Source organism: Mangifera indica, chromosome 15 (genome assembly GCF_011075055.1).
Source record: "Mangifera indica cultivar Alphonso chromosome 15, CATAS_Mindica_2.1, whole genome shotgun sequence".
NCBI lineage: Eukaryota > Viridiplantae > Streptophyta > Magnoliopsida > Sapindales > Anacardiaceae > Mangifera > Mangifera indica.
The window spans coordinates 5,664,082-5,689,609 of record NC_058151.1 but is presented as its reverse complement, the minus strand read 5'-3'; the positions used below and the strand labels follow the sequence as shown (position 1 = coordinate 5,689,609).

The following is a 25,528-nucleotide window of genomic DNA, read 5'->3' as shown; positions in this document are numbered from 1 at the left end:
ATTTTGGAGTTAAAACCTTTTCTTGATCACTTAAAGTATGTTTATTTGAGAGATGGTGACATATTACTAGTTATTATTGCAAAGGATTTGACCTCAACACAAGAAAAAAAGCTTGTAAAGGTGTTACGGGATCATAAAACAATAATTGGTTGGACTATTACTGACATTAAAGGTATAAGTCTGTCAACATGCATGCACCAAACTTATAAAAAAAATGGATCCAGCCCAAGTCGAGAAACTTAATAGAGAATGATTCTTATGATGATGAAGGTGGTGAAAAATGAGATTCTCAAGCTATTGGATGAGGGAGTGATTTAAGCAATTTTATATAGCATATGGGTGAGTTTTGTCCAAGTGGTGCCAAAGAAGTCTGGAGTTAAACTGGTTAGGAATCAAGATAATGAGTTAGTTCCAATAAGGATTCAGAGTGGATGGTACATGTGCATAGATTATTGCAGGCTAAAATGGTGACAAGGATCATTTTCCTTTGTCTTTCATTGATCAAATGCTAGAGCGATCAGCAGCTAAGTCTCATTATTATTTTCTCGATAAGTTTTTAGGTTATAATCAAATTGCTATTGCACTTAAAGATCAAGAGAAAACCACATTTACATGCCCATTCAGGACATTTGCATTTAGAAGAATATCATTTGGACTTTGTAATGCACCAACAACATTTCAGAGATGGATGATTAGTATTTTTTATGATTTAATAGAAAATTACATTGAAGTATTCATGGATGATTTCATAGTGTTTGGTGATTCTTTTTATGCTTGTTTGGATAATTTATCTCGTGTGTTGGAATATTGCATTAATACAAACCTTGTTATAATTTTGAGAAGTTTCATTTTATGGTAGAATAAGGGACTGTTTTGGGCGATGTAGTTTCATGTAGGCGTATTGAGGTAGATAAGGCAAAAGTTTATTTAGTTGTAAACTTACCATACCCTACGAGATTGCAGAAAGTGCATTCTTTTCTTGGTCATGTAGGTTTTTATCACATATTCATTAAAGACTTCTTGCAGATTGTTTTCCCATTGTCTAGGCTTTTATAAAATGAGGTGCCATTTGAGTTCGGGCAAGAGTGCAAGGAAGTTTTTGACAAATTGAAATATGCATTAACTATAGCTCATATAATACAACCCCCTAACTAGACCTTACCATTCAAGGTAATGTGTGATGCCAATAATTATGCGTTGGGAGCAGTTTTAGGGAAACACGTTAACAAGCAATTTCATGTGATTCATTATGCATCAAGAACACTTAACCTAATGTAGTGCAATTATTCTATGATTGAAAAAGAACTTTTAGCTATTGTGGTTGCATTAGATAAATTTTGGCCATATTTACTTAGTTCTAAAGTGATTTTGTTTTCAGATCATATAACTTTGAAGCATTTATTAACGACAAAGGAATAGAAGCTAAGGCTGATTACATGGATTCTTCTTTTACAAGAGTTTGATCTTACAATCAAAGATAAGAAAGAAGCTGAGAACCTTGTTGCAAATCATTTGAGCAGATTAGTGGGAGAAGAAAATCTTAAGCCATTGCAAAAGTTTTTCCTCTATGAGCAATTGTTTTCTCTAAAAGGTATGGTTCCTTGGTATGTTGATTTGGTAAATTATTTAGTTGTTGGAACCTTACCTAATGATATGGCTAGAGCTAAGAGAGAAAATTAAGAGTGAGGCAAAATATTATATGTGGGATGATATGTATTTATGGAAATATTGTTTGAATCATATTATTAGGATATGTGTGTCTAATTTTAAGTTTCAGTCTATCCTTGCTTTTTGTCATAATTATGCTTGTAAAGGCCATTTTAGACCTAAGAGATCTGTTAGGAAAGTGTTAGTTAGTGTTTTTTATTGGTCTACACTATTTTATGATTCTTACATTTTCTGCAAGAATTGTAAATAGTGTAAACAAACTGGTAATTTGACTTGTAGGAATGAATTGGTACAAACCCTTATAATTGTAGTTGAAATTTTTTATGTGTAGGGTATTGATTTTATGGGTCTATTTCCTTTGTCTTCTGGTTTGGTTTATATATTGTTTGCAGTCAATTATGTTTCTAAATGGGCGAAAGTAAAGGCCACTAGAATTGACGATTCTAAAGCTATTATAGGTTTTGTCAAGTCTAACATCTTTAACAGGTTTGGAATACCACAAACGATGATTAATGATCAAGGACTCATTTTTGCAATCGAGCAATAGATGCTTTGTTGAAGAAGTATGGTGTTTTCCATAAAACATCTACATTTTATCACTCCTAAACAAACTGACAAGCTGAGGTATCTAATAAGGAAGTCAAATTCATTTTAGAGAATATTGTTAAGCTGAATAGAAAAAATTGGAGCCTTTGACTTGATGATGCATTATAGGCCTATAGGACAACATATAAAACGCCTATTGGGATGTCTTTTTATAGGTTAGTTTTTGGTAAGTCATATCACCTTCCTGTAAAGTTGAAGCACAAGGCTTATTAGGCAATGAAGAGTTGTAACATGGATCTTGAAAAAGCTGGTGAACAAAAATGATTGCAGTTGTAAGAATTGGAAGAGATACAACTTAAAGCCTATGAGAATTCAAGAATCTACAAGGACAAGACCAAGGCATTTCATGATAAGATGATTGCTAAGAAGCAATTTGTGGTTGGACAGAAAGTCTTGCTCTATAACTCGAGACTTAAATTGATGTCAGGTAAGTTACGTTCTCCTTAGATTGGACCCTTTGAAGTTATAAATGTGTTTCCTTATAGTGTAGTTTGAAGTTAAAAGCTTTGAAACTAATAAGGTGTTTAAGGTGAATGGCCATAGGCTCAAACCATTTTATGAAGGTTTTTAGGAGCAAACTGTGGACGAAGTGCGAATAAGAGATCCAATTTATTTAAATTAGGAAAAGCTACACCGTTGGGGCTAACAACATTAAACAAATGCACTATTTGGGAAGCAGTGCAAGATTATCAAATTTGCTTTCTCTATTCCTTTTCTTTTTATTTTTGTTTGCGTTGTGTTTTGCATTTAGCCTTACATTTGAGATAATGCAACTTTTAAGTATGGGGAAGACGATTAGGATTGTGTACTTTTCATTTTGTTTTTTTTTTAATATTTTAGTAATTTTGAGGTGTGTTTTAGGTTTTTCGATGACTTTATGGAATTTATGTGTTATAAGTAAAGATTGAGTTTGAAAATTCATAACATGATTAAATAGGTGAACTTTCAAACTTGAACTTCATTTGATTTGAGTTTTGGTTTTTAAGAGAAAGTAAGCTAGTTTTGGTAGACTTTGAACCATTAAAGTGAGCTTTTGAGCCAATGCTTATGCACTCTTACATAATCTTTGATTTCTTTTGTTAAGTGTGTGCATTCATGATTTGTTCCTCTAGAACTTGCTTTTAATATTGATTAAGGTAGCATTGAATCTCATACATTCATGAACATGATGATAACTTTAGAATTTTAGCCTCTTTGACTTAAATAGCCAACTTTGTGAATGTTAACTTTAGGGAGCCCCTTTGAGCTCAATTTTACTATTTTTCTTTGTTTTAACCCTACATTATGAGCCTTCAACTTTTTATCCTTGTGTTTTACCTAACCTTAGGGCTAGTAGAGCATTTGGAATTATTAAGAATAGGTATTAAAAAGGTGTTTGATAGATAAGTGTGGGGGTATTGTGTTTTGAAATATATGGTTGGCATTCTTGATTGAAAAAAAAAAAAAGTGGAAAAGTAATGGTGTTTATACATATTTCTTTCGTTCATCAATGTTAAATGTGTATGTGCAAAAAAAAAAAAAGAGAGAAAAGGAAATTTAATGCACATGAAAAAAGTAAAAAATCAAGACATAAGTAGTTTTGAATTTGAAAAGTCAAAAAAAAAAAAAAAGTAAAAAGAACAATGAGTATGTAATGGTACTTGAGAGGTTTTGGGTTCTAATTTTTTTTTAAAATTTACCCAAGGTCAAGTTTCATATGCTCTATTAGCTTCTTTGGTTCAAACTGTCATTATCCATATTACTCCTATCTTTCACCTTAACCCCATTACAACCGTGATAAGACCATCGGATTTGTGTTTTATTTGTGTTCTAAGTGATGGAGATTGGATGAACAAGCAAGATTATAGTAGTTACCTTTCATGAATTGAACTTGAGTGCAATGTTTTTACCCTTCTAAACACTTGAGTGACATAGAGTGTTTATCATGCTAGTTAACTTCTTTTTTATTGAAATTCTTTTGTTACTTCGAGATTTGAGCTTTTACCTTGTTTATGAAGTGTTATGACTACATTAATTGAATTTCCTATTGTCACTGGGAAGAGTAGTTAATAAATGTTAAAATCTACTTTGCTCGAAGACGTGTAAAGGCTAAGTGTGGTGGAATTTGATGAGTGCATATTTTCATATATGTATTTATGTGCATTTGATCTTTTGGGAGTGTTTTATGTCTTATTGTGTTAGTTTATTTTTATTTGTATGGTTAAGGCATGATTGGATAGGTTATAATGAACTAAGCTTTCAATTAGAAAACTCCAATATTTTGGTGATTTCAACTTTCTGTGCTTCTTATAGGTATTTAACCAACTTAGAGTTTCAAAATAAGGAAGAGACCTTCAGAGTTTTTGTAGAGGACAACCTGAGCTTTTTGGAATGGTATTATGGGCCGAAATGTAAGTTTGTTTGTGCTATTATACAAATCTCGAAACCTGGTTCGTATCCTAATCAAAGTAAGATTTCTATCCAAACACTGAATTTTTAAAATGGCATATTTGAGGCTTTCGATGTCCAATTGAGGTGATTCAAAAATCCAAATTCATCTACACATCCTAAGCTACAATTCTTATGAAGGGGTCAAAGTCTAGAAAGATCGTTTTCCAATCCAAAACCGGATTGGAATTTATTATTGAAATCTAGGAGCCCTAATCCTTAGCAAAATTGGATTATTTATGCATGGCCCATATAAAGACTTGGTTCAACTTCAAGAGCGAGTCTAATATAGGTATGGAAGGCTGGAAATACATGTGCCTTAGCTAGAATTTTATTTGTCCTAATTTTAGGAGTAGATTAGGCAACTCTTCTATGTTTTTTTAAACTTATAAATATAACTTTTAGACTATTAGGTTAAAGGGAGGGGAGAGAACATAATTTTTATTTTCTTTCGTGCTTTTCATTCCATAATGTTTGGCTAAATTCTTTAGTTTGATTCAAGGGAACTTCATTTCAGTTATCAAAATTGTGGGACTTTATTCGTAATCTTTTTCACTTAACTATTCAAATATCTATGTTTTTTTTATTTTACATATTAATGATTACATGATTTACTTAATTAAGAGGCCTATTAATTGATTGAATTTTGTAGTCTATAGCTAAACTAAATCCATAATCCGTAATTGTTATGATGTTCAGTTGAAGTAGCAATTAAGCAAGAACAATTGTGATCTCAGTTTTTAGTGATTGTTTAAAAGAGACATAGAGTGAATTAAACAATCTGACGCTTGTTCAATTTTTATTCTTCTTTAACTCCTTCTTGGTTCATAATGTTATCAGTAAATTCATAAGAATTGTTTAATACCAATTGGTTTATTGATAGAATTAATTTGTGTGCTAAGCTCAAATTAGCGAAATTAGGGAAGGTACAAATTCTCTGACTTTTAATAATCCAGGGTTAAATATTTGAATAAAAAATAAAATTTATATAATAGAAGTCAATTATCAGTTTGCAACCATGGTAATTTTCCTTAAATTGATATTCTCTTTAATTGAATTTTTATTAATCAATTTAGTTTTTGGAAATTTTTCTTCTTATCTATCAATTTACAAAAGTAAAAGCTCCTTCCTTTTTCATTAGTTATTCGTGATATTAATTAAATAATTGATTAGTTAGTCCCTGTGAATCAATCTTCACTTGTCATTACTACTAATTGCAAATAGAGAAATTTAATTTTTGGTTCACTCGACACGTATTAAAGACTAAGCTCTACGTTTTGCAAGATGAAGATGAAGATCTTGTCTTTGTCGTCTTCCTAGACAAAGATGAGATTTTTGTCTTCGTCTTCCTAGTTTCAATTAATATTGGTTGGATGTCTCAGTGAGAGGAGAGAGATTGTCAGAGGGAGAGGAAATGTTGGAAAGGAGAGACCATCGACAATGGGGTTAGAGTTTGAAAACCAAATCTTAAAGGGAGAATGTTATTTTTTAAAACTTGACCTAAAGATGAAATGGTTAGTTTTTAGGGTTTAGTAGAAAAAATGAAATAAAACTGAAGTTTATTTTTAATAGTACATATCAAATTATAATTTTACCTTTAAAACTAATAGATTTAACTATTTATAGGTAGATAAATAAGATTTTCAAAATTAAACAATGAAAAATTGAGAAAACAATATACTTTGGATGGGGATAAGTTCTTTGGCCTTAGAGCAATGTTGAAGACATGGTAGAAAATTTTGCTAGTTTTACGTGTTTGTGTTTGTGGTTTATACATGTGCATTTTACAAAGTTTTAAGGTCATAAATTTTGCGATTATGTATTAACACAAAGTTTCTCATTTTGCCCAGAAGAAGTACTATTTGGAATCTTCTGTTTTTCATGTTTCTCTTTAGATAGGTATATAACATTTGAATCAACAGACAACCTTTACTTCGCTTAGTATATGAATTGTATTATTCTATTCGAATTCCTCCTTTTAAGGAAACATACCGAATTGGTTTTATTAGTGTGAGCAGTTAAATGCACTCCTCTAATGGCTACGGTAAACCATTTTGCTGAGGCGACGTCTTAAAATATACAGTGTTATTTGGACTTGCAAAACTCTCCATTAAATTCAATTAGACTTTTTGTTTCAGCTTGAAATGTTATCGTTTTCTCTAGTGCCAATCAAAATATTAAATCGTAGTAAATGTATCTCATTACCCAGCTTGACTACGTCCAATTTGAAGTTGTTTTACCTTTCAATAAGCAGTTCAGTGATCAGCAATACTGCCATGACACTAGAAAAAGATTATAGCCCGAGTCCATATATTGCAAGATCCAACTGGCTTATTACTGAGTTAAGCAGAAAAGGCAGTATCCATGAAGCACGAAAAGTGTTCGATGGAATGGCTGAGAAAGATGTGGTTACCTGGACTACAGTAATTACCGGGTACATTAAATGTGGGTTGATTGAAGAAGCAAGAAAGTTGTTTGATTCGGTTGATGCCCAGAAGAATGTGGTTACGTGGACTGCAATGATGAGTGGATATGTAAGGCAAAATCGAATTTTTGAAGCAGAACAGTTATTCAAGGAAATGCCCATAAAAAACGTGGTTTCTTGGAATACCATGATTGAAGCGTACACGAAAAAGGGGATGATCGACAAGGCTTTGAAGGTGTTTGATCAAATGTCTGAAAGAAATACAGTTTCCTGGAATACTATGATAACGGCGCTGGCGAATTGTGGGAGGATAGAAAAAGCAAAAGGGTTGTTTGATGTGATGCCTAAAAGAGATGTGATTTCGTGGACAACAATGGTTACTGGGTTGGCAAGGAATGGCATGATTGATGAAGCTAGATTGGTCTTTGATAGGATGCCAGAGAGGAATGTGGTTTCCTGGAATGCATTGATTACTGGTTATGCACAGAACCTGAGATTAGTTGAGGCTTTTGAGCTATTTGAGATGATGCCGTCTAGGGATTTACCCTCATGGAATACTATGATCACTGGGTTTATTCAGAATGGCGAGTTGGGAAGGGCAAGAGATTTGTTTGATACCATGCCTCAAAAGAATGTTGTTTCTTGGACTGCAATGATCACAGGATATGTAAAAGATGGACAAGGTGAAGAAGCATTGAAATTTTTTTTAAAAATGTTAGAAGATGAAGGGATAAGACCCAATGAAGGAACTTTTGTTAGTGTTTTGAGTGCTTGTAGTGAGTTAGCTGGTCTTGGTGAGGGGCGGCAAATTCATCAGATGATAAGTAAGACAGTTTATCAAGGTAGCACATTGGCTGTATCTGCGCTCATAAACATGTATTCTAAATGTGGGGAGTTACATACAGCGAGGAAAATGTTTGATGATGGGTTGATGAGTTGCAGGGATTTAGTATCTTGGAATGGTATGATTGCAGCCTATGGACACCATGGATGTGCTAGGGAGGCAATCAACTTATTTAATCAAATGAAGTATCTCGGCTTTAAACCTGATGACGTAACTTATGTGGGGTTACTCTCGGCATGCAGCCATGCTGGGTTGGTGGAAGAAGGCCTAAAATTCTTTGAGGAACTAACGAGGGATAAAACCATACGAGTGCGAGAAGAACATTATACATGTTTGGTTGATCTATGTGGTCGAGCAGGCAGAGTAAAGGAGGCTTTTGATTTGATCAAGTGTCTTGGAATCAAGCCATCATCATCAGTTTGGGGAGCTCTTCTTTCCGGATGCAATGCACAAGTGGATTTGAATATAGGGATGCATGCTGAAAAGAAGCTGCTAGAGATGGAGCCAAATAATGCTGGCAGCTACTCGTTGTTGTCTAATATATATGCTTCAAGTGGGAAATGGAGAGATGCTGCCAGAGTGAGGCTGAAAATGAAAGAAATGGGACTAAAGAAGCAGCCTGGCTGTAGCTGGATAGAAGTTGAGAACAGAGTTCATGTGTTTGTTGTTGGTGATAAATCTCATAGTCAGTCTAAGTTAATTTATTCTTCACTGGCCAATCTTCATACTACACTGAAGAAGGTTGGGCATATAACAAGTGATGAACTTTTGGTGGACGATCAATTCTGTTGACTTTTGGTGGACGAGCAATTCTCATAGTCACTCCTTGTTACAGCTGACTTTGTTTTGTCCGGACAATAGAATTTTGCTGGCTTGGGTTAATCAAATCCAGCGCTTTTTTTTTATTATTAAGAAAGTAATATGAAAAAGCATTCTTTCAGCAAATGAAATATCAATCAGTCAAATCTGCATTCTACTTATATTCATGAACATGTTGCTCACTCAGTCGGGAAAGTCTTCTCTCTTCCTTTCTTTTGCTATTGCTCCGTCACTTGACAAGTCTTCTCTCTTCCATTCTCGTACTGTTGGACTGTGTTCTAAAACTCACTGTCAATAAGTCAGTGTGCTTCGAGTCAAAGCTCTACTGCAGTTATTCTAAGCTTAGTGTTCTATGATCTACACCCAACGGTTCACTGTCTTCCTTGATGGGTGGACTGGAGGTGGTGTCTTTGCCTTCCTCGTGTCATTTGCAACTGCAGAAAAAAAGAAATTCAAATTTTGGACTTTATAGATGCAATGCATAAAAATTTGACGTTCTTCAGTGCTGTACTTACCAGAATGTTCAATTGGTTTCCCTCCCAGAGAAGATCTCCGGGATCCAGGTGTTTGAATGCCAGTAAGTGATTGCCTCTTGTTTGACCTTGAATTTGCTGTCAGTGGTGACTTGCCATCGCCGGTTTGGCTATCAATCAAGTTGCCAAGTGATTTTGCTTCTGTCAAGTTCTGCTGGTTCCTGAAAGTGAGATAGCCAAGCAATAATGCCAAAATTTTATAAACTGTTAGAAGCTGGCTACTAAAATTTTATAATATGAATTCCAATATAAACTTGGAACAGAATAACTGAGTTAGTATGACTCGTGTGTTTCACCTACCTCTTTTCGCTGCCATTAATGAATTTTCCGATTGTTCGAAGGGATTTCCTTATTTGAGATCCTTTCCCATTTTTGGTCCGAGATTCTGTTGAAAGATTGATTTCACTCTGCATTGAAATTTGAACCTCATTTCTAGAAAATAATTGCGGCTCAGGTGTCTTTGGTTGCTGAAGAGAAGGAATATGTGTCCTATCAGCTTTTACTTGTTTTTGACAGGACAAACTAGTAGGGCTCCTCGGTGCCCTAGTAGGACACATATCCATTGCAGAACTACCATTGCTGCTGAAATGTCCATACGATTTTGAAACTGCTTCAGCATCTTGAAACTGACCATAATTTCGTATTGACACAGCCTCGCAGGGTATGTGGTCATTCACACCATCAGATAACTTTATCTGAATGTTATCCTTCGAAACATATCTCGGACCTTCTAAACTTAATCTCCTTGCACGAGTTGCGACAGGAGGGGTTTTTGTTCTCTTTTTGTGTTCAGAATTCATCACTTTCTTGGTCTTCACAGTGCTACCACTCTCAATGCTGAGTCTCCGGGTGCTTGGAGGAGTAAGTTCAGTCTTTGCTATTGGTTTCTGAGCTTCCTTGTTTGCCAATGCTTTCTTAAGATTTTCAACCTACAATATTTGAAATTATTAAAAGTTGTTAAAATAATCTTATTACTGTGACTAATGGACAGTGATTCTCTTTACGCAGACAAATAAAATAAAAAATTATGAAGAAAACTATCATCCATTCATAGCAACCATACGGTTATTATTATTTTCTACTCTAAAACAAGGTTTTAGACAAAAATATCTGTTAATGTCAATAAGGTTAAAGTTTTCAGAATATTTCCAAGTTATGCTCGTATTGTTGGTGTGTCGAACAATGTAACCTTATATCCTGACTAGAACCGTGAAATCCAGCATAAACAAAGACCAAGGAATATCGAAAAGTAAACATACGAGTAGTAGATTTTAAATGGACGTATTTACCTGTTCTTTGAGTTGCATAACCTCATTGCTCTCTTTGTTTGCTCGTGCAGTACCAAGTTCAACAGTCGAAACCCTCTGAGCAAACTTCAAAGTACTGACTGTTTCCCCGAAAGAATCCCCTTCCGGACTTACATGAGCAAACATTAAAGTTTTAGCATGTCCACCTAAAGTGAATATTCCCAGAGTGTCAGAAAATGTAACCATATATTGCATTCTTTTTAAATTATCAAAAGTTGAGCTCTTCAACTCTATCCTATCAGTATCCAATCACCACTGCATTAAAATTTGAGAAGAATCTTTCATTATTATTCTTTTTTTTTTTTTAAATAATAAAACAAATGAGTATTCAATCACTTTTTACCAAGTTGATTTTCCACCCCATTTCAAAGAGAATGATGGATCTTAGGGAAAAAGAGGGCATTTATTTGCATGTTATTACCCAAGGAATCTTGCAGGAGAAGAGTGAGCTTGCTGTTACGGTAAGGAATGTGGGAGTTCTTCTGAGCCAAGGCCATGATTACATCTCCCAGACAAGAAAGAGACTTGTTGATATACTGTGCCTCCTTGAGCCTGTCACCAGTAACATCTGATTTGTCCACCCTTTCACTTCCTGCAAGATCTACCAAATGGAGGCAGCTACGAAGAATGCTTCCGGATTTATCTTTGCCATGGATGTGTACAGTCAATATACTGCAGATACATGTAAAACCAACCTTTTGATCTTTAGAACATATTTTTACTACTACATTTATTGTCATTAGTACACAGGCTTCCTATATTTTGATTTTCCATGAATGCACGAGAAGCTAAACCAGTAGGTAACTTGGGTCTTAGAGCACTGACCTATGAGAACGACTGCTTCTGTTATTGATTGCAGTTGAATTAACAGCACGATTCACCTCTCCAAGTTTCATTAGATGAAGAACATCAGCTGTGGACTTCACATAATGCATTGTGGCATCTGGAAGACTCAGCCCATTTTCAGTAGCACAACTTCGTATCTCTAATGTGTGCATAGTTAAGAATACAGAAGGTTTGCATGAGCATTTTAAACACCAGTGTGACGCAGAGTTTACTAAGAATCACAAATATGATTATCTTAAAAGAGTATAAATTTCTATAAGGTAACATAGAAAGCACGAAAGGATATTTGGTGGTTGATGAATCTTCAGCAAGAAGGTCCCGTATTTGTTCATTATAAATCTCTACCATTTGAACACGAATGTCATAATTTATCGTATCCTTCCTTTCATTTGATATCTGAAAGAGATCATCCAAAGCCAGATAATTGATCCCCATGTCCTTCTTTGATCCTTTTGATGGACCACTCTGTCATTATAGTCATATATTAGATGAAATAATCCTTTATTTTGTGCACACAGTAAACAAGCAAATCAGAGAGTAAAAAATTAAGTTTGCTCACAATGCATCATTACTCAATCATTAGATGTCCAAAGTAAAAAAGAGAAATCGATTAAGATATATATAAATCCAAAAAATTTGATTTGCAAAAGCTAAGTCTGATAAATGTCATACCATAGTATGTGTTTTGCCAGATCCAGTTTGACCATATGCAAAAATGCATACATTATAACCATCCATCACTGATCTAACTAAGGGTTGGGTGTCTTTAAATACGTCATCTGAAAGCCAAGAATTAATGCAAAAATAATCAGATTTAATTGCAAAAATGTATAATATTATAATGTTTGAAGTTTTACCTTGCGTAGCTGTGGGACTGAAAACACGATTAAACTGAAAAACTTTCCTTCCATCCTTCTGGGGCTTTGATGGGTCTAAAATAACCAGCGAACCATCCTTCCCAATATATTCTATTGTACTTTTAGCATCATCTCTGAAGACAGGTCTAATTCTGCAGTAAACTCTAATATTCCCTAAAGGAAAATATCAATATAGGTTAATAGATTTACCACTTATGCACAGGAAAAAAACTGATTGCAATGCGGGTAGCTCTTGTTACCTTTCAAATCCTGAACCATGTTGTACAACTTCCTGTTCTCATTCAACACCCTGTGATAGCCAAGAGCAGCAGTAGACATCTCCTGTACCTGACTTCCTGATCCCATGGGAAAGATGACCATCTTGTAACTTCCAAGAAAACTTTTTTTTTCATAAAACATGGAATTAATATTGACATGCTTATAAAGGATAATCCATTTTGAATTCTAAATTGTCAACATCCAGTCATTCTATTAAGCATTGTTACAATATGGAGCTCTAGGAAAAATAGAGCTAAATGAATACCACTAATATTTTCTAAATAGATACAGATCAATGGCATCTGTTTTCAAAATTGAAGCTGTTTTCACAATAACATACCGAGCTTTGTCAAATCATTCAGCAGCTGTGACTGTAAGTCTTTAAACTCACTCTTAGTTCTTGACAGCAAGACCTTGAGATCCTAGATGAACACAAAGAAATCAATCAGATATTCTCAATGAAAGCAGAGAAGTCTTCATTTGTTTTTCAGTAATTAAGGAAGTCATTCAATGTTTCTACCTCATCATTTGTAATCACAATGATTAAAGCATACAATAGTTTTAATTTTCCAGTCGTCATAGGAAATTGTGCATCCAGATTATCATTATCTTCTTTCATTATTGATAGTAGCTAGTTGCCAGTAGATTTTCTATTTTAAAAAAAAAAAAGAAAGAAAAATGGAGCGGAAAGGAAAAATAATGAACATATAAGAAGAAAATATGCAACATAATTAAAAAGAAAACATTAGTTGACGATAATTTGATGTGGCATTGCAACACATCTAAATACAAGTATTTAGCATGGAAATTTTGTAACAAAATAAAGTAGGCTTTATTATAGTAAGTTCTTGCTCTAAACCGTTTACAAACTTAAAATGAAAACAAGAACAGGGTAAGATGACAAAGGTGCTTTAATAGAAGTAAATCAAATATCACAACACAGTCATTATAAAAGCAATTGGATAACTTTACAATAATATAAACTAGCAAGAAATGCAGAATGAGAAGCATTCCCAGCAAAGAATTTGCAGTATATGTGAGCTTCATTATCTCTGGGCTAAAATTTTGTATGGAAGTGGAATTGCGCGAAGATTGTGCTTGATTGCAACAGTTCAAAACAATTATTATAGTCCACATACAATTAGTATATGGACTATTGCATATAAAACTACTTACCAGAAGTTCTTTTTCTTGCATTTTCAGTAACTGCCTGTGGTTGCAGTTGCCTGTTCTCATGCATGCTCTGTGACTCTGTAAAATATTTTCAAGTCATGTCTTCAAGAAAAGAAAGAAATAAATGGAAAAATGGATATGTAGATCATCTGTAGTGTGATAATGTGTTTAGTAAACAGATGCTACTAACATTGAAGAACCAAACAAAAGTCATATGAAGAAAATAAAAGAAAAAGTACGATGAAAAGATCAAGGTATCTCTGCATGTTAAGAAAGGAAGGGTTTCAAATTCATCTTGGACGAGTTTTATCTTGTGAGCTCATATAGTCAAGATAAGACATCAAGTATCAATAATGATGTTGTCAAATTCATTAAAAGTTTGAGAAAATAATTTCATGAATACAGAAAAGCATTAACAATAATGGAGATGTGATATTCTCCGGATGTAAATCCATCTAAGTAACAGAAAATGTAAAGAACTTATAGTATAAATGCATAGTAACAAGAAAGACATTTTGATTTGAAATAAAGCTAGTAAACCATCTTTTTGCTTTGTGGAAATTTTAACAGGCACACATTCGTAAAGCCTTGTCTGTTGCAATTTATAAAAATTACCTGAGAATTCTCTAATACAGACAAAACCTTTGGGGATGAAGATGTTAAGGGAAACTGTGAGATACTTCTACTTTCTTTCAAAGCCCCTTCAAAAACTGGTTTCAGCTGTTTTTGTACAAAAATAAAAACTGTTACAAAGAGCTTTACGAAGCTAAAGCATCAGCATGAAAGAAAAAAGGCTTGTCAAATAAGGCAAGTAATCCAATATTTCAGGTTAACTGACTAAAACAAAATTCTTTTCACAATCACGGCATAGAACACCAATAGTTGTGGGATGGATGAGTAATAGAGAACTCTTAGATCACTCCAACTAAGAAGAAAGCAAAGCTCCTTAAGAGTATGAAAGTATGCAATTAGAAAATAGAGTTATTGTTGAGAGAAACCGCACTCACCTCAGTTTTAAATTCTTCTGAACAACTTGAAAGGATCATGCTAAATAACTTAAATGAATCCTATATGACAAAAGAAAGAAATGAAATAATGAAAAGAAAATTAGCTTATACAAATCTAGCCCTCCGATCCTATATTCATCTATAACAAACTTGATATCATACAAGATAAAAGAAAATTGAATCATACCTGACTTCCTTTACAAAAGGAAGATAAAAGATTTTTGCCAATGTTTTCCTTTGCGCCAACCATATATTCAGCAAGCACCTTGACAACTAAATCTGCAAGATAAATATATAAAAGAGTAAGCTAGATGTTAATATCAAAACAAAGTAAATATCATCGTTGGTTAATTTACGAAAATAAGTGTTATGTACAAGGTAAAATCTCTTTAAAAAATGTTATTGCTACTAAAATGAGTATAAAAATATTAAATAAATTTGTTTCTATTAATTAACACAGAGAAGTAGTAGATATACCATAGTTTCAAAAGTGACCATGGTATATTTGGTAGCTAATACACACACAAGGACTTTTAACAATCGTTAATCAATATTTATTGAGACTACACAAATCTATTAAATTACCCAATCTTCCTTTCAAGCTTATAAAAATTTTTGTGGCAATCAAATTCAAGTAGAAGCTAATTCTTGTGACATATTAATACCCATACAACATGTACTTTTGGTTATGTAGCAGTGGAAGAGAGAGCAACCTTCAAGTTTCTGATTTTCGTCATTTGTAGGTAGCTGTTTCTCACAAGCTGCAGACATGTCCAAGCGCCTGCAAGAGTCTGATGTGATTGTTGCTGAGGCTTGTGAAGAGCCACCAGCAGAATGCGTAACCATTGGAGACCTAGCTTGCTTATAAGGACCGTTTCCACAGTTCATTTGCTTCCATTCATGATATGATTTCAGGGCTAATATGCAATCTACAACCTTCACTGCTGAACCCACCTCCAAATTGTCCTTAAAATGACAAAACCAATCAATTCACTTCTTTGTATATTAATACTCACATGCCAAATATATGTTCATCTCCACATACATATATACATTTCAAATTGATTTACCCTTTCAAGATCAGAAGCTTCAAAAGCTGGCAGCTTCAACTCTTCGACTGCCACCAAAAAGTTCCGTACATTCTCAAAGTACTGATAGGCAGGTGGAGGTTGAGGTTCCCGGCTGAATGATTGTATATATGAAATGTTCTTCACAACCTTGTAATGTTTTCCATAAGCAAGTCAATTAACACTAATAGCAGTAAAAAACGAATATCTGTATACTGCATTTGCTCAAAAAGGGGCAAGAAAATGGAAATTCTTTCAACACTTCCATTTGCTTGCCAAAACCCTTCATTAATCTTAGCCTAATAAAAAAACAAAATTCAGCTGCCCTAGTATACATGAACGTTATTATTTTGTGTCCTAATTCTACAAATAACATAGAACTCAAAATTTTCACAATTTTGAGTAATTGTAACAACTAGTACGGAAATTAAGACACAAACATAATTTATCATAGTTAGGGTTTTAATCATATCAACATAGAAAAACAAACAAAAGTAACACTTTCTTAGCCTACTTCCTCTTTCCTCAAAATTCCTAAAAAAAACTAGAAATAATACATAAACAAAAAACAGTGAATAATGCACCTTGGCTACAGCGCCTGGATTGATTTTGTTAATAGCATTGCAGAGAATGAGACCATTTCTCAAGCAAGAAATGAACTCTCTTTCTGACGGCTTCCTTGATATACCAAGAGGCCCAACTAAGCTTTCAAGCCACGCAACTGCTTGAAACCGCCTCGAAGCTGCAAAATCAACGGAAAATAAATTTACATTTTCTCCTTCACTGCTGAAAATCTAGATACAAACACCCAAATAGAAAATAAAACTGAAGTGTTTAATACTTTTCTTGTACAGTATGAACGACCTAATAAACAGACTTCAACATAAAATTCAAGATTATTAAAAAAAAGAAGAAGAAGAAAGATAGAGCAACCTGCTTCTTCAGCTTTTCTTGACGCCAAATTAAAGTCATGTAACCCAGTTCTGGCACTATTCTCCATATAAATCCAATCTTCTTGTTCCTTACAAAAAAAAAATTAAAATAGACTCATTCGCAAATCATTCAAATGCAATGTATTTGAACATCAAGAAAGAAACAGAGCAAAATGTCAAGAAAAGTACAGGTTCTCTTTCTGGGTGTCTTTCTTTTTAGCAGAGTAAGTGAAACCCTAAACCCTCCCAGAGAGCTTAAAGGAATCAAGAAAGGAAAGCGAAGTATTTTTCTTGTTTTTGAATCTTTCGTTTTCAGCTGAAATGAGACAAGGGAGACTGAACTGAAGAGGTGGTTTATTCTTATTCTTTGTTGTTTCTTGGTTCCGTCTGAGGTTCGGCTCCGAAGCTGAGGCTACGGAATCCTAACGTTACCTTTTTGTTTTAGGGCTTCAACATTTTGAATTCAAATATGTAGGGACACACGTGCTTTTGGGTAAGTGAACCGTTTGATTTGCCACGTCTGTGATATAATCAACGGATGAAATTCATTACACAACTTAGTGTTCTCTGTATTGATAAAAACATTTAATTGGCAAATTAGGGATATGATAATTAATTATATTTTTATTTATTGCTTTATTAGTTTTTAATTTTATTATGTTGCTGTAAAATATCCTATATATAGTACTGAAAAAAATTTATAAAGGAAAAACTTTAATAGACAAGAAGAAAAATGCCTTTTCAGAGTTTTAAAGAACAACAATTAACATTTAATTAGAAAGCAACTTTATTTCCAAAAGGAAATTTACAAGTATAAAGATTTGCTTTTATAGAATCCAGTATAAATATGTATGAGAAATTATATTAATTGATCCAATTTTAAGGTGAGAATTAAGAATTAAGGATATCTCATAGAAAAGAATTGTTATATATACATACTTTAAATATACAAAATAAATATATAAATTATGTATTATCATATGATTTAATGTTACTTTACTTTTAATTTAAATTAACTTAAGATATATAAACCAACTTAATTTAAATCTAACTCTAGCCTTACATGCTAGTGAATGTCAACGACTTTTGAAATTTCCTTAGGCTTAGGCTTACATATTTGTGAACGCCGACGTGTCATGGGCTTACGCGTTAAAGATGCCATAGTGCCTTGTGACTACATGTTATTGAATGCGGCCAAAGGACTATTTCTCACCCAAGGTATGTTTTTTTTTCAAATTCCCCCCGTTAACTTTAAAAATCTAATTTATCCATCAATGGACCATTAAAATTAACTAAGTCCGTTAGTCATATCATTTTTCCCTCACCCCATGTTTTCAAAAATTGCATTTTCCTCCTAGGGTTTTCAAACCTTCAGATCCCATTTTTTCGATGACGACCAGCGATCTCCAAACACCTACTCTCCCTCTCCAACGATCCCTCCTTCCGGCAATACATCTCCCGACGTTGTGTGGCATTGTCATCGATGATGACGATGCTTAGGAGGGGAAGACACAACATGGTCGGAAAGAGGAGACGCCGAAGAGGAAGAAACGTTGTCTGGAGATCGTCAATCGTTGCCGAAAAATTCAATCCGAAAGTTTGGAAACCCTAGGGGGGAAAAATTATTTTTGAAAACTTGGGTTAAGGGAAAATTATTAGTTTTTAGGGTTTAGGAGAAAAAATAAAATAAAATTTAAGTTTATTTTTAATATTATAAATAAAATGATAATTTTACCTTTGAAACTGTTTTTTTAACTGTCTATGGATAGGTAAATTGGATTTTCAAAGTTAACGGGGGGGGGGGGGATGAAATTTGAAAAAAGCAGGGTGGGAAATAGTATCTTGGCCTATTGAATGCCAACGGCTTGCCTTGTTGATGACACCATGAGCCTATACTTTGAATTTTTCCATGGCTTTATTGTTAATCCAACGAATGGTCATTGGGGCCCACAATGTGACTTTGAAGCTTAAATTGTAGCTTTATACTTTGATTGGACCTATCAATCCAACTTACTGAATCAAATCTGACTTGCTTAACTCTAGGTCCAAATTTTTTTTTAGGCTTAGGTTTCAAGTTTTCTCATTCAATCTTCACTTCTTGTGTTCAAGCCTGATTCATTAAGAATTTTTGGGTTTTGGACTCTGTTTCAAACCTAAATTAGGCCCAAAATAATTGTTTATAATTTATTAACGAAGTTTTATTTGAAAAACGATGTAATTACTCTCCAACAATTGATCGACCATCCATTGTAACAACTATCATTAATCAATCATCTATAACCCATCAAACTCATTCAATGTGGAATCTAAATAGCCCACCATTTGTTGAACCAGTTTGAAAACAAATCCAAAAAATCATTGTTAATCCCTAATGCAAACAATAAACAAAACTTATCCAACTTTGACAAAAGTAAGCATCAATCTCCTCCTCTATTGCAATCCACATTTTTCAACATTGCCTCTATACATTTGCACATCACCAATCTTTGTATTTTGAAGGAAATTTTTCTAAAACTGATTAATTATAATACATCTTTGTAACTTCTCAAAACCAAAGTTAGAGTTTTGTTAAATGAGTTGAATAATAGCAAAACATTGTGCAAATTGAGGATGCAAAAATTAGGGTTTTGTTGGATCTCGATTAAGATTTGAATGAGTGATTCTTCAAAAAAAAAGAAGGAAACTAACACAAGAAGGTTTAATGATAGGAGCAAAAGTTGAGGATGAGACAAGGACAAAGATTACATAGATGGTGACAAATATAATGAGTGAAAATTAATTAAAAAATCAATAGATGGTGAATGGTGATTTTTCAAGCTCATTTAAGCTTCGAGTTTGAACAACTTATATTCACGTCTAAGCTTGAAATTGATTTTGACTATTTTTTTTGTTCAAGTCTATTTGAGACTCAAATTTTGTTCATTCCCTAATATTTTTTTGTTGGATTGAACTTTTGGGTTTTAGACATATCCAATTTAATGGACAACCCTAGCTTTAAATGACGTCTCAATCGTGTAATTGGACTTTTCTTGACAAGATTCACCATCAAATATTGTTAAGTTTGTTGTTTACTTTCAAAGTACTTATCAAACATGGTAATCACCCATGTTCTTATTTCCAAGTAAGCTCAGATTTTTACTATTGTATGTATACATACTACTTCTGGGTCAAAGCTAAGTCAAAAAGTTAGATCATTTCTTCTAAATGCTAATCACTTAAGTTTGAAAAAATAAAAAAAAAAATTGTTTGAAAGGATTCCATTACAAGTAAGGATTTAAAATCCTTAAATGATTGCATTATAAATATAATTTGTATATTAATATTTATCAAATAAAGCAATTCATTATTTCATTGATCCTAAGATAAAAGAAATATCTTTTTTTCTTTTCTTCCCTACCGAAAATTAATTCCTAATCCTCGTATAACAAGACAACTATAACTTACATACATTAAGCTCACTATTTTAATTTGCTTAATTGATCTTTTAATAGATCATTGTCTAATTATTTTTGGGTAATTAATTAAGTTAGTTAAATGTACAATTTTAGCCAATATTTTAGGAATTATGTGGATATAACCATTATATAAAAGACAATTTTCAACAAATACAATTATATTCAACCCATGAATCCGGTGAAGGTAGATATATTTCAACAAAAAATAATAAATTTTCAAACTAAAACTTATTGTAAATGGATTTACAGCTTGTTATAGAGTGCTAAATTGATGTATATTATAGTTTGATGTTGACTTTTAAATGTTTATTGTTTAAAACAATGTTTTATGTTTGAGGTATAGATTTAAGAATTTTAATGGATAAATGTTATGTGTTTTTTTAAAGGAAAATCCCTTTAATGTTGACGGAGTAAATGTAGATTTGATATAAAATTATAGAAAAAAAACCATTAATAGGTGTGATTTTGCCCGATAAATGTAACCATACCTATTATAATTGAAACTATTCAAGATGGGGAGTTGGGGGGGTGGGATTTAATTTTTGGTAAACCTTTTTGGGGGATTATATGATATTTTACCAGATGTACCTATAGTGAAGGGCTTACAATTTAGAGTTTTTTATTTTTTGTTTTTATTATAAAATAAGGTTTAGGGTTTTTTTAGTAAGTTATTAGGCGTTTAAATTAATTATAGTTTCAAAATTTTTATAAAGATAAACTTATTGATTTAAAAAGAAGAGGCCAACTTTTTATGTTGTTACCCTTAAATTATTTAAATTTTCATTCAGTGGTAGAGCCCCAAACCACTGTAAGAGATTGCCTACCCTTAATCCCTACGCACTAATCAAACTATGGGACCCTTGTATTTTGTCCTTGCAAGACGGTTATGCCCCTAACCTAATAATAACTTTCAATCATTTCACAAAAATGTTTTTTAAACATGATAAGACTCCAAATTTCACACTAAAAAAAAATGATAACTGTCTTTCGTATTCAAAAAGGAAAGATGTCATTCATACTTAACGTATTTCTCATGTGGATGAACACTCATCAACTAGAAAAAAAAAATACAATGAATAAGGTTGCATAACATTGTTTATATATTTGCAGGTGTATATTCCAATTAAATTTTGTTACAACAGTGCCTTAAAGCTAATCGTCACATTCATTATTTATGTAATTTTTGATATTTTAATTAATAAATATGACATTTTCATTATTTCTTATAATTTCTACAAATTAGATAATTGTGCTAAGAATGGTTGAACCATGACGAGGGGATTAGTGTATAACACCTGATCATGAGAATCTTATATGCACATTAGGTGGCTGTTCTAAAAATTTGTGTAACTCTGATATTACCATGACCAAGAGTATGAGTAAAAATGATAGAGCTATCATAAAGTTTAACAACTTCATTGAAAGATGATGATAGTTCTTATGTGTCAAAGTTGTTTGTTGACAACTTGATGCAACACATGGGTGTATGTATAATGTAAACGTGCTCACTGCATAGACCACCAAGAGTATTCCATATGGATAGTTGTTTTATGTTTATGGAATATATTCTCTTTGTGAATAGAATTATATGTTATCCTTAGACTTAAGGTCATTGAATTGTCTTATGCAAGAATTGGTATATTTTGACACCCACCTAATATAGTTTGATCAGAGGATTGTCAAAAATGTGGTGAATGGCCTATGGAGATCTGTACAAAGGTTATAGTAGATCAATAGAAGATTCATCACTCTTAAGCAAGAGAACTGATATCTCAGTTAGTATTTTCTAATGGATGACAATGACTACTTAAACTTGTTGTTATAGTGGGATTGAGTTGATGCTCAATCTGATATTATTTGATCGTTGACATAAATTAGTTTATATAAATCAAGAATCTCTAAAGGAGGCATTCCATCTATATCTTATCTTAGAAAAGATATCGTATAAAGAAAAGATCAAATTATATGAGTAATTGTATCATAGACAATTTAAAAAGTCAAATGCTAACATTCCACTAATCGGGTCATCACAATGTCTTGTTAGAGGTTAAATTTGGTTTATGTCTAGATGAATATTGGGTTGAAGCTTAGCACAAATTTGATCACTATTGAGTCAGTGAAAAGCCTGTGAGTCACACACAAAAGTAATTGATCAAGGTCTATGGGTGTTGGATATTCAAGGTGGATTTGATCCAGATTTTGAATAGAGAATTCAAAGGCTTGGAAATAGACTTTGGACCCAAAAGTATATGTTATATTACTTACAGACTTAAGTGAAATAATCCTAGTAGTTAGAATTATATATGAGAAAATGTGGGATTTGTTTTACCCAATTGGATAAACCTAAGCCAAGTCAACTTGATTGCATGTGATAAGATAAAGATTTCATTGATCTTTATCTAGAGTGTGATTTTGGTTAATGCCTAAAATCACAGGATATAGAATCATGGAAGACCACCTGGTCCAAGCACCATGAACTAAGCAAGACAAGCTTTTTTGACCATGACTAAAATCATGCCCTGAAAGTGGACATGAAAGATAAAGAGAGGTCCACCTGGTCTTGGTGCAAAGACCAGGTGCACAAGGCAAGTACACTCGATCCTTGTAGTTAGACTGGGTGTACAAGCAAAAGTACACTCAGTCTTTGCACATGGACTGAGTGTACAAGCAAAAGACTACCTAGTCTTTACATTAAGATGAGGCAAGCTTGTGGAATGTGTATAAATACACATATTTTCTCTTGCTTTCTTGCATATTATTCTATAGACTTTAAGGGATTATATAATATTTTACTAGATGTTATCTATAGTGAAGGGTTACAATTTAAAGTTTTTTATTTTTTGCTTTTATTATAAAATAAGGTTTAGGTTTTTTTATTTTAAGTTTTTGGCATTAGACTAATTGAAGTTTCAAAATTTTTATAAAGATAAACTTCTTGATTTAAAAAAAAGAGGTCAACTTTTTATGTTGTTACCTTTAAATTATTTAAATTTTCATTCGATGGCTGAGCCTTAGAGCACTGTAAAAGGTTGCGCACCCTTGATCCCTACACGTTGATCAAGAGACTTTATCTTTTTGTCCTTGTAAGATAGTTATGCCCTTAACCCAGTAATAACTTTCAATCAATTCACAAAATATCCTTTAAACATGATAAGACTTCAAATTCCAAACTTCAAAAAGATGTTGATTGTCTTTCATACTCAAAAAAGAAAGATATCATTCATACTTAACGTATTTCTCATGTGGTTGTACACTCATCAATTAGAAAATATACAATGAATAAGGTTACGTAACATTGTCTATATGTTTGCAAGTGTACATTCCAATTAACTTTTGTTAAGGTAATGCCTTAGACCTAATCATCACATTTATTATTTATGTAATTTTTAATATTTTAATTAATAAATATGACATTTTCATTATTTCTTATTATTTCTACAAGTTAGATCATTGTGTTGAGAATGGTTGAATTGTGATAAGGGGATTCGTGCATAACACATAATCATGAAAACCTTATATACACATTAGATGGTTGTTCTTAAAATGTTCATAACTCTAATATTACTGTGACCAAGAGCATTAGTAATAATGATAGAGCTATCATAGTGTTTAACAACCTCATTGAAAGATGATGATAGTTTTTATGTGTCAAAGTTATTTATTAACAACTTGATACAACATATGGGTGTGTGATGTAAACATGTTAACTGAATAGACTACCATAAGTATTTCATATGATGGTTGTTTATGTCTATAGAATATATCCTCTTAGTGAATGAAGGTATATGTTATCTTTAGACTTGAGGTCACCAAATTGTCTTATGCAAGGATCAGTATAGTTTGACACTCACCCAATATAGTTTGATCAAAAAATTGTTAGAACGGTGGTGATTGACCATATTGAGATTTGTACAAAGATTATGGTAGATTAACAAAGGATTCATCACTCCCAAGCATGGGAACTAATATCTTTGTTAAGACCTTCTAATGAATGAGAATGACTACTCAAACTTGTTATTATAGTGGGATTGAGTTGATGCTCAATTCAATATTATTTGACCATTGACAAAAATTAGTTTATGTAAATCAAGGATTCATAAGAGAGACACTTCATCTATATCTCATCTTCGAAAAGATATCATATAATAAAGGGATCAAATTGTACAAATAATTATATCACTGATAGGTTAAAAAGTCAAATGCTAACACTTCACTAATCGGGTCGCCATAATATATTTGTAAAGGTTAATCTTGGTTTATGTCTAGACAAATATTAGGTTGAAGCTCAATACAAATTTGATCACTACCAATTTAGTGGAGAGTTTATGGGTAACACATAAAAGAAATTGATCAAGGTCTAGGGGTGTAGGATTATTCGAGTTAGATTTGGTCCAGATTTTGGATAAAAAATTCAAAGGCTTGGAAATAGACTTTGGACTCGAAGGTATAGTTTATGGTACTTAGAGACTTAAGTGAAATAATCCTGACAGTTAGAATTGTATGTGGGAAAATATGAGATTTGATTTATCTAATTGGATAAAGTCAAGCCAAGTTAGCTTGATTGCATGTGATAAGGTAAAGTTTCGTTGATCTTTATCCAAAGTGTGATTTTGGTTAATGCCTAAAATCATACGATATGGAATCATGGAAGACCGTTTAGTCCAAGCACCATGAACTAGGCGAGACAAGCTTGTTTGAGCATGACTAAAATCATGCCCTAAACGTGGCTATGAAAGATAAAGAGAGGTCCACCCAATCTTGGTGCAAGGACTGAGTGTACAAGGCAAATACACCTGATCCTTGTAGTTGAACTAAGTGTATAAGCAAAAGTACACTCGGTCCTTGCACCTAGACTAAGTGTACAAGCAGAAAACTACCTAGTCTTTATATTAAGACGGGGCGAGCTTACTTGGATGGGTATAGATATGCATATTTTCTCTTTCTTTCTTACATATTATTCTATAAACTTAACCCTAGTCGTATATAGAGAAAAATTCCCACCTTTCTCACACATATACTTATTGTCATTAGGTTTTAGCAAATCTTGAGCACAATTCTAGCCTTCAAGTTCTTGTTTCATCTGAATATTAAAAAGTAGACTTATTCTTGGTTTTGAGAGCAATTTAACAACCTCTCACCATTAACAAAAGACAAAGAAGTCATCTATACAGGTACATTGAAAAACGCCCTTTGTGTGTATTAGTATCATGTTGTGAATTAACCATCCTATGAGGGTAATCTGTAGTTTGATTTACAGAAATTGATTGAAAATTTTTGTTGTTA

The 25,528-nt window shown here is 32.9% G+C and overlaps 2 protein-coding genes across 2 annotated transcripts; one reads left to right on the top strand and one right to left on the bottom strand.

Annotated features, from left to right (window-relative positions):
- Positions 1-6,533: 6,533 nt before the first annotated feature.
- LOC123198300 (pentatricopeptide repeat-containing protein At2g35030, mitochondrial) lies at positions 6,534-9,621 on the top strand. Its single transcript, XM_044612988.1, has one exon. The coding sequence runs from the start codon at positions 6,846-6,848 to the stop codon at positions 8,760-8,762; it is 1,917 nt and encodes a 638-aa protein (XP_044468923.1). The 5' UTR covers positions 6,534-6,845; the 3' UTR covers positions 8,763-9,621.
- Positions 8,849-17,112, bottom strand: LOC123198299 (kinesin-like protein KIN-14L). Its single transcript, XM_044612986.1, has 20 exons — positions 16,980-17,112; positions 16,792-16,879; positions 16,443-16,600; positions 15,862-16,008; positions 15,505-15,757; positions 14,979-15,070; positions 14,792-14,851; positions 14,400-14,504; positions 13,788-13,862; positions 12,952-13,033; positions 12,593-12,688; positions 12,333-12,506; positions 12,148-12,254; positions 11,762-11,940; positions 11,455-11,619; positions 11,051-11,301; positions 10,612-10,775; positions 9,623-10,251; positions 9,305-9,483; positions 8,849-9,223 (listed from the first exon to the last, which is right to left on the bottom strand). Exons 2-20 carry the CDS (start codon positions 16,856-16,858, stop codon positions 9,147-9,149), a joined length of 3,060 nt encoding a protein of 1,019 aa, XP_044468921.1. The 5' UTR covers positions 16,859-16,879; positions 16,980-17,112; the 3' UTR covers positions 8,849-9,146.
- Between the last annotated feature and the right edge of the window lie 8,416 nt (positions 17,113-25,528).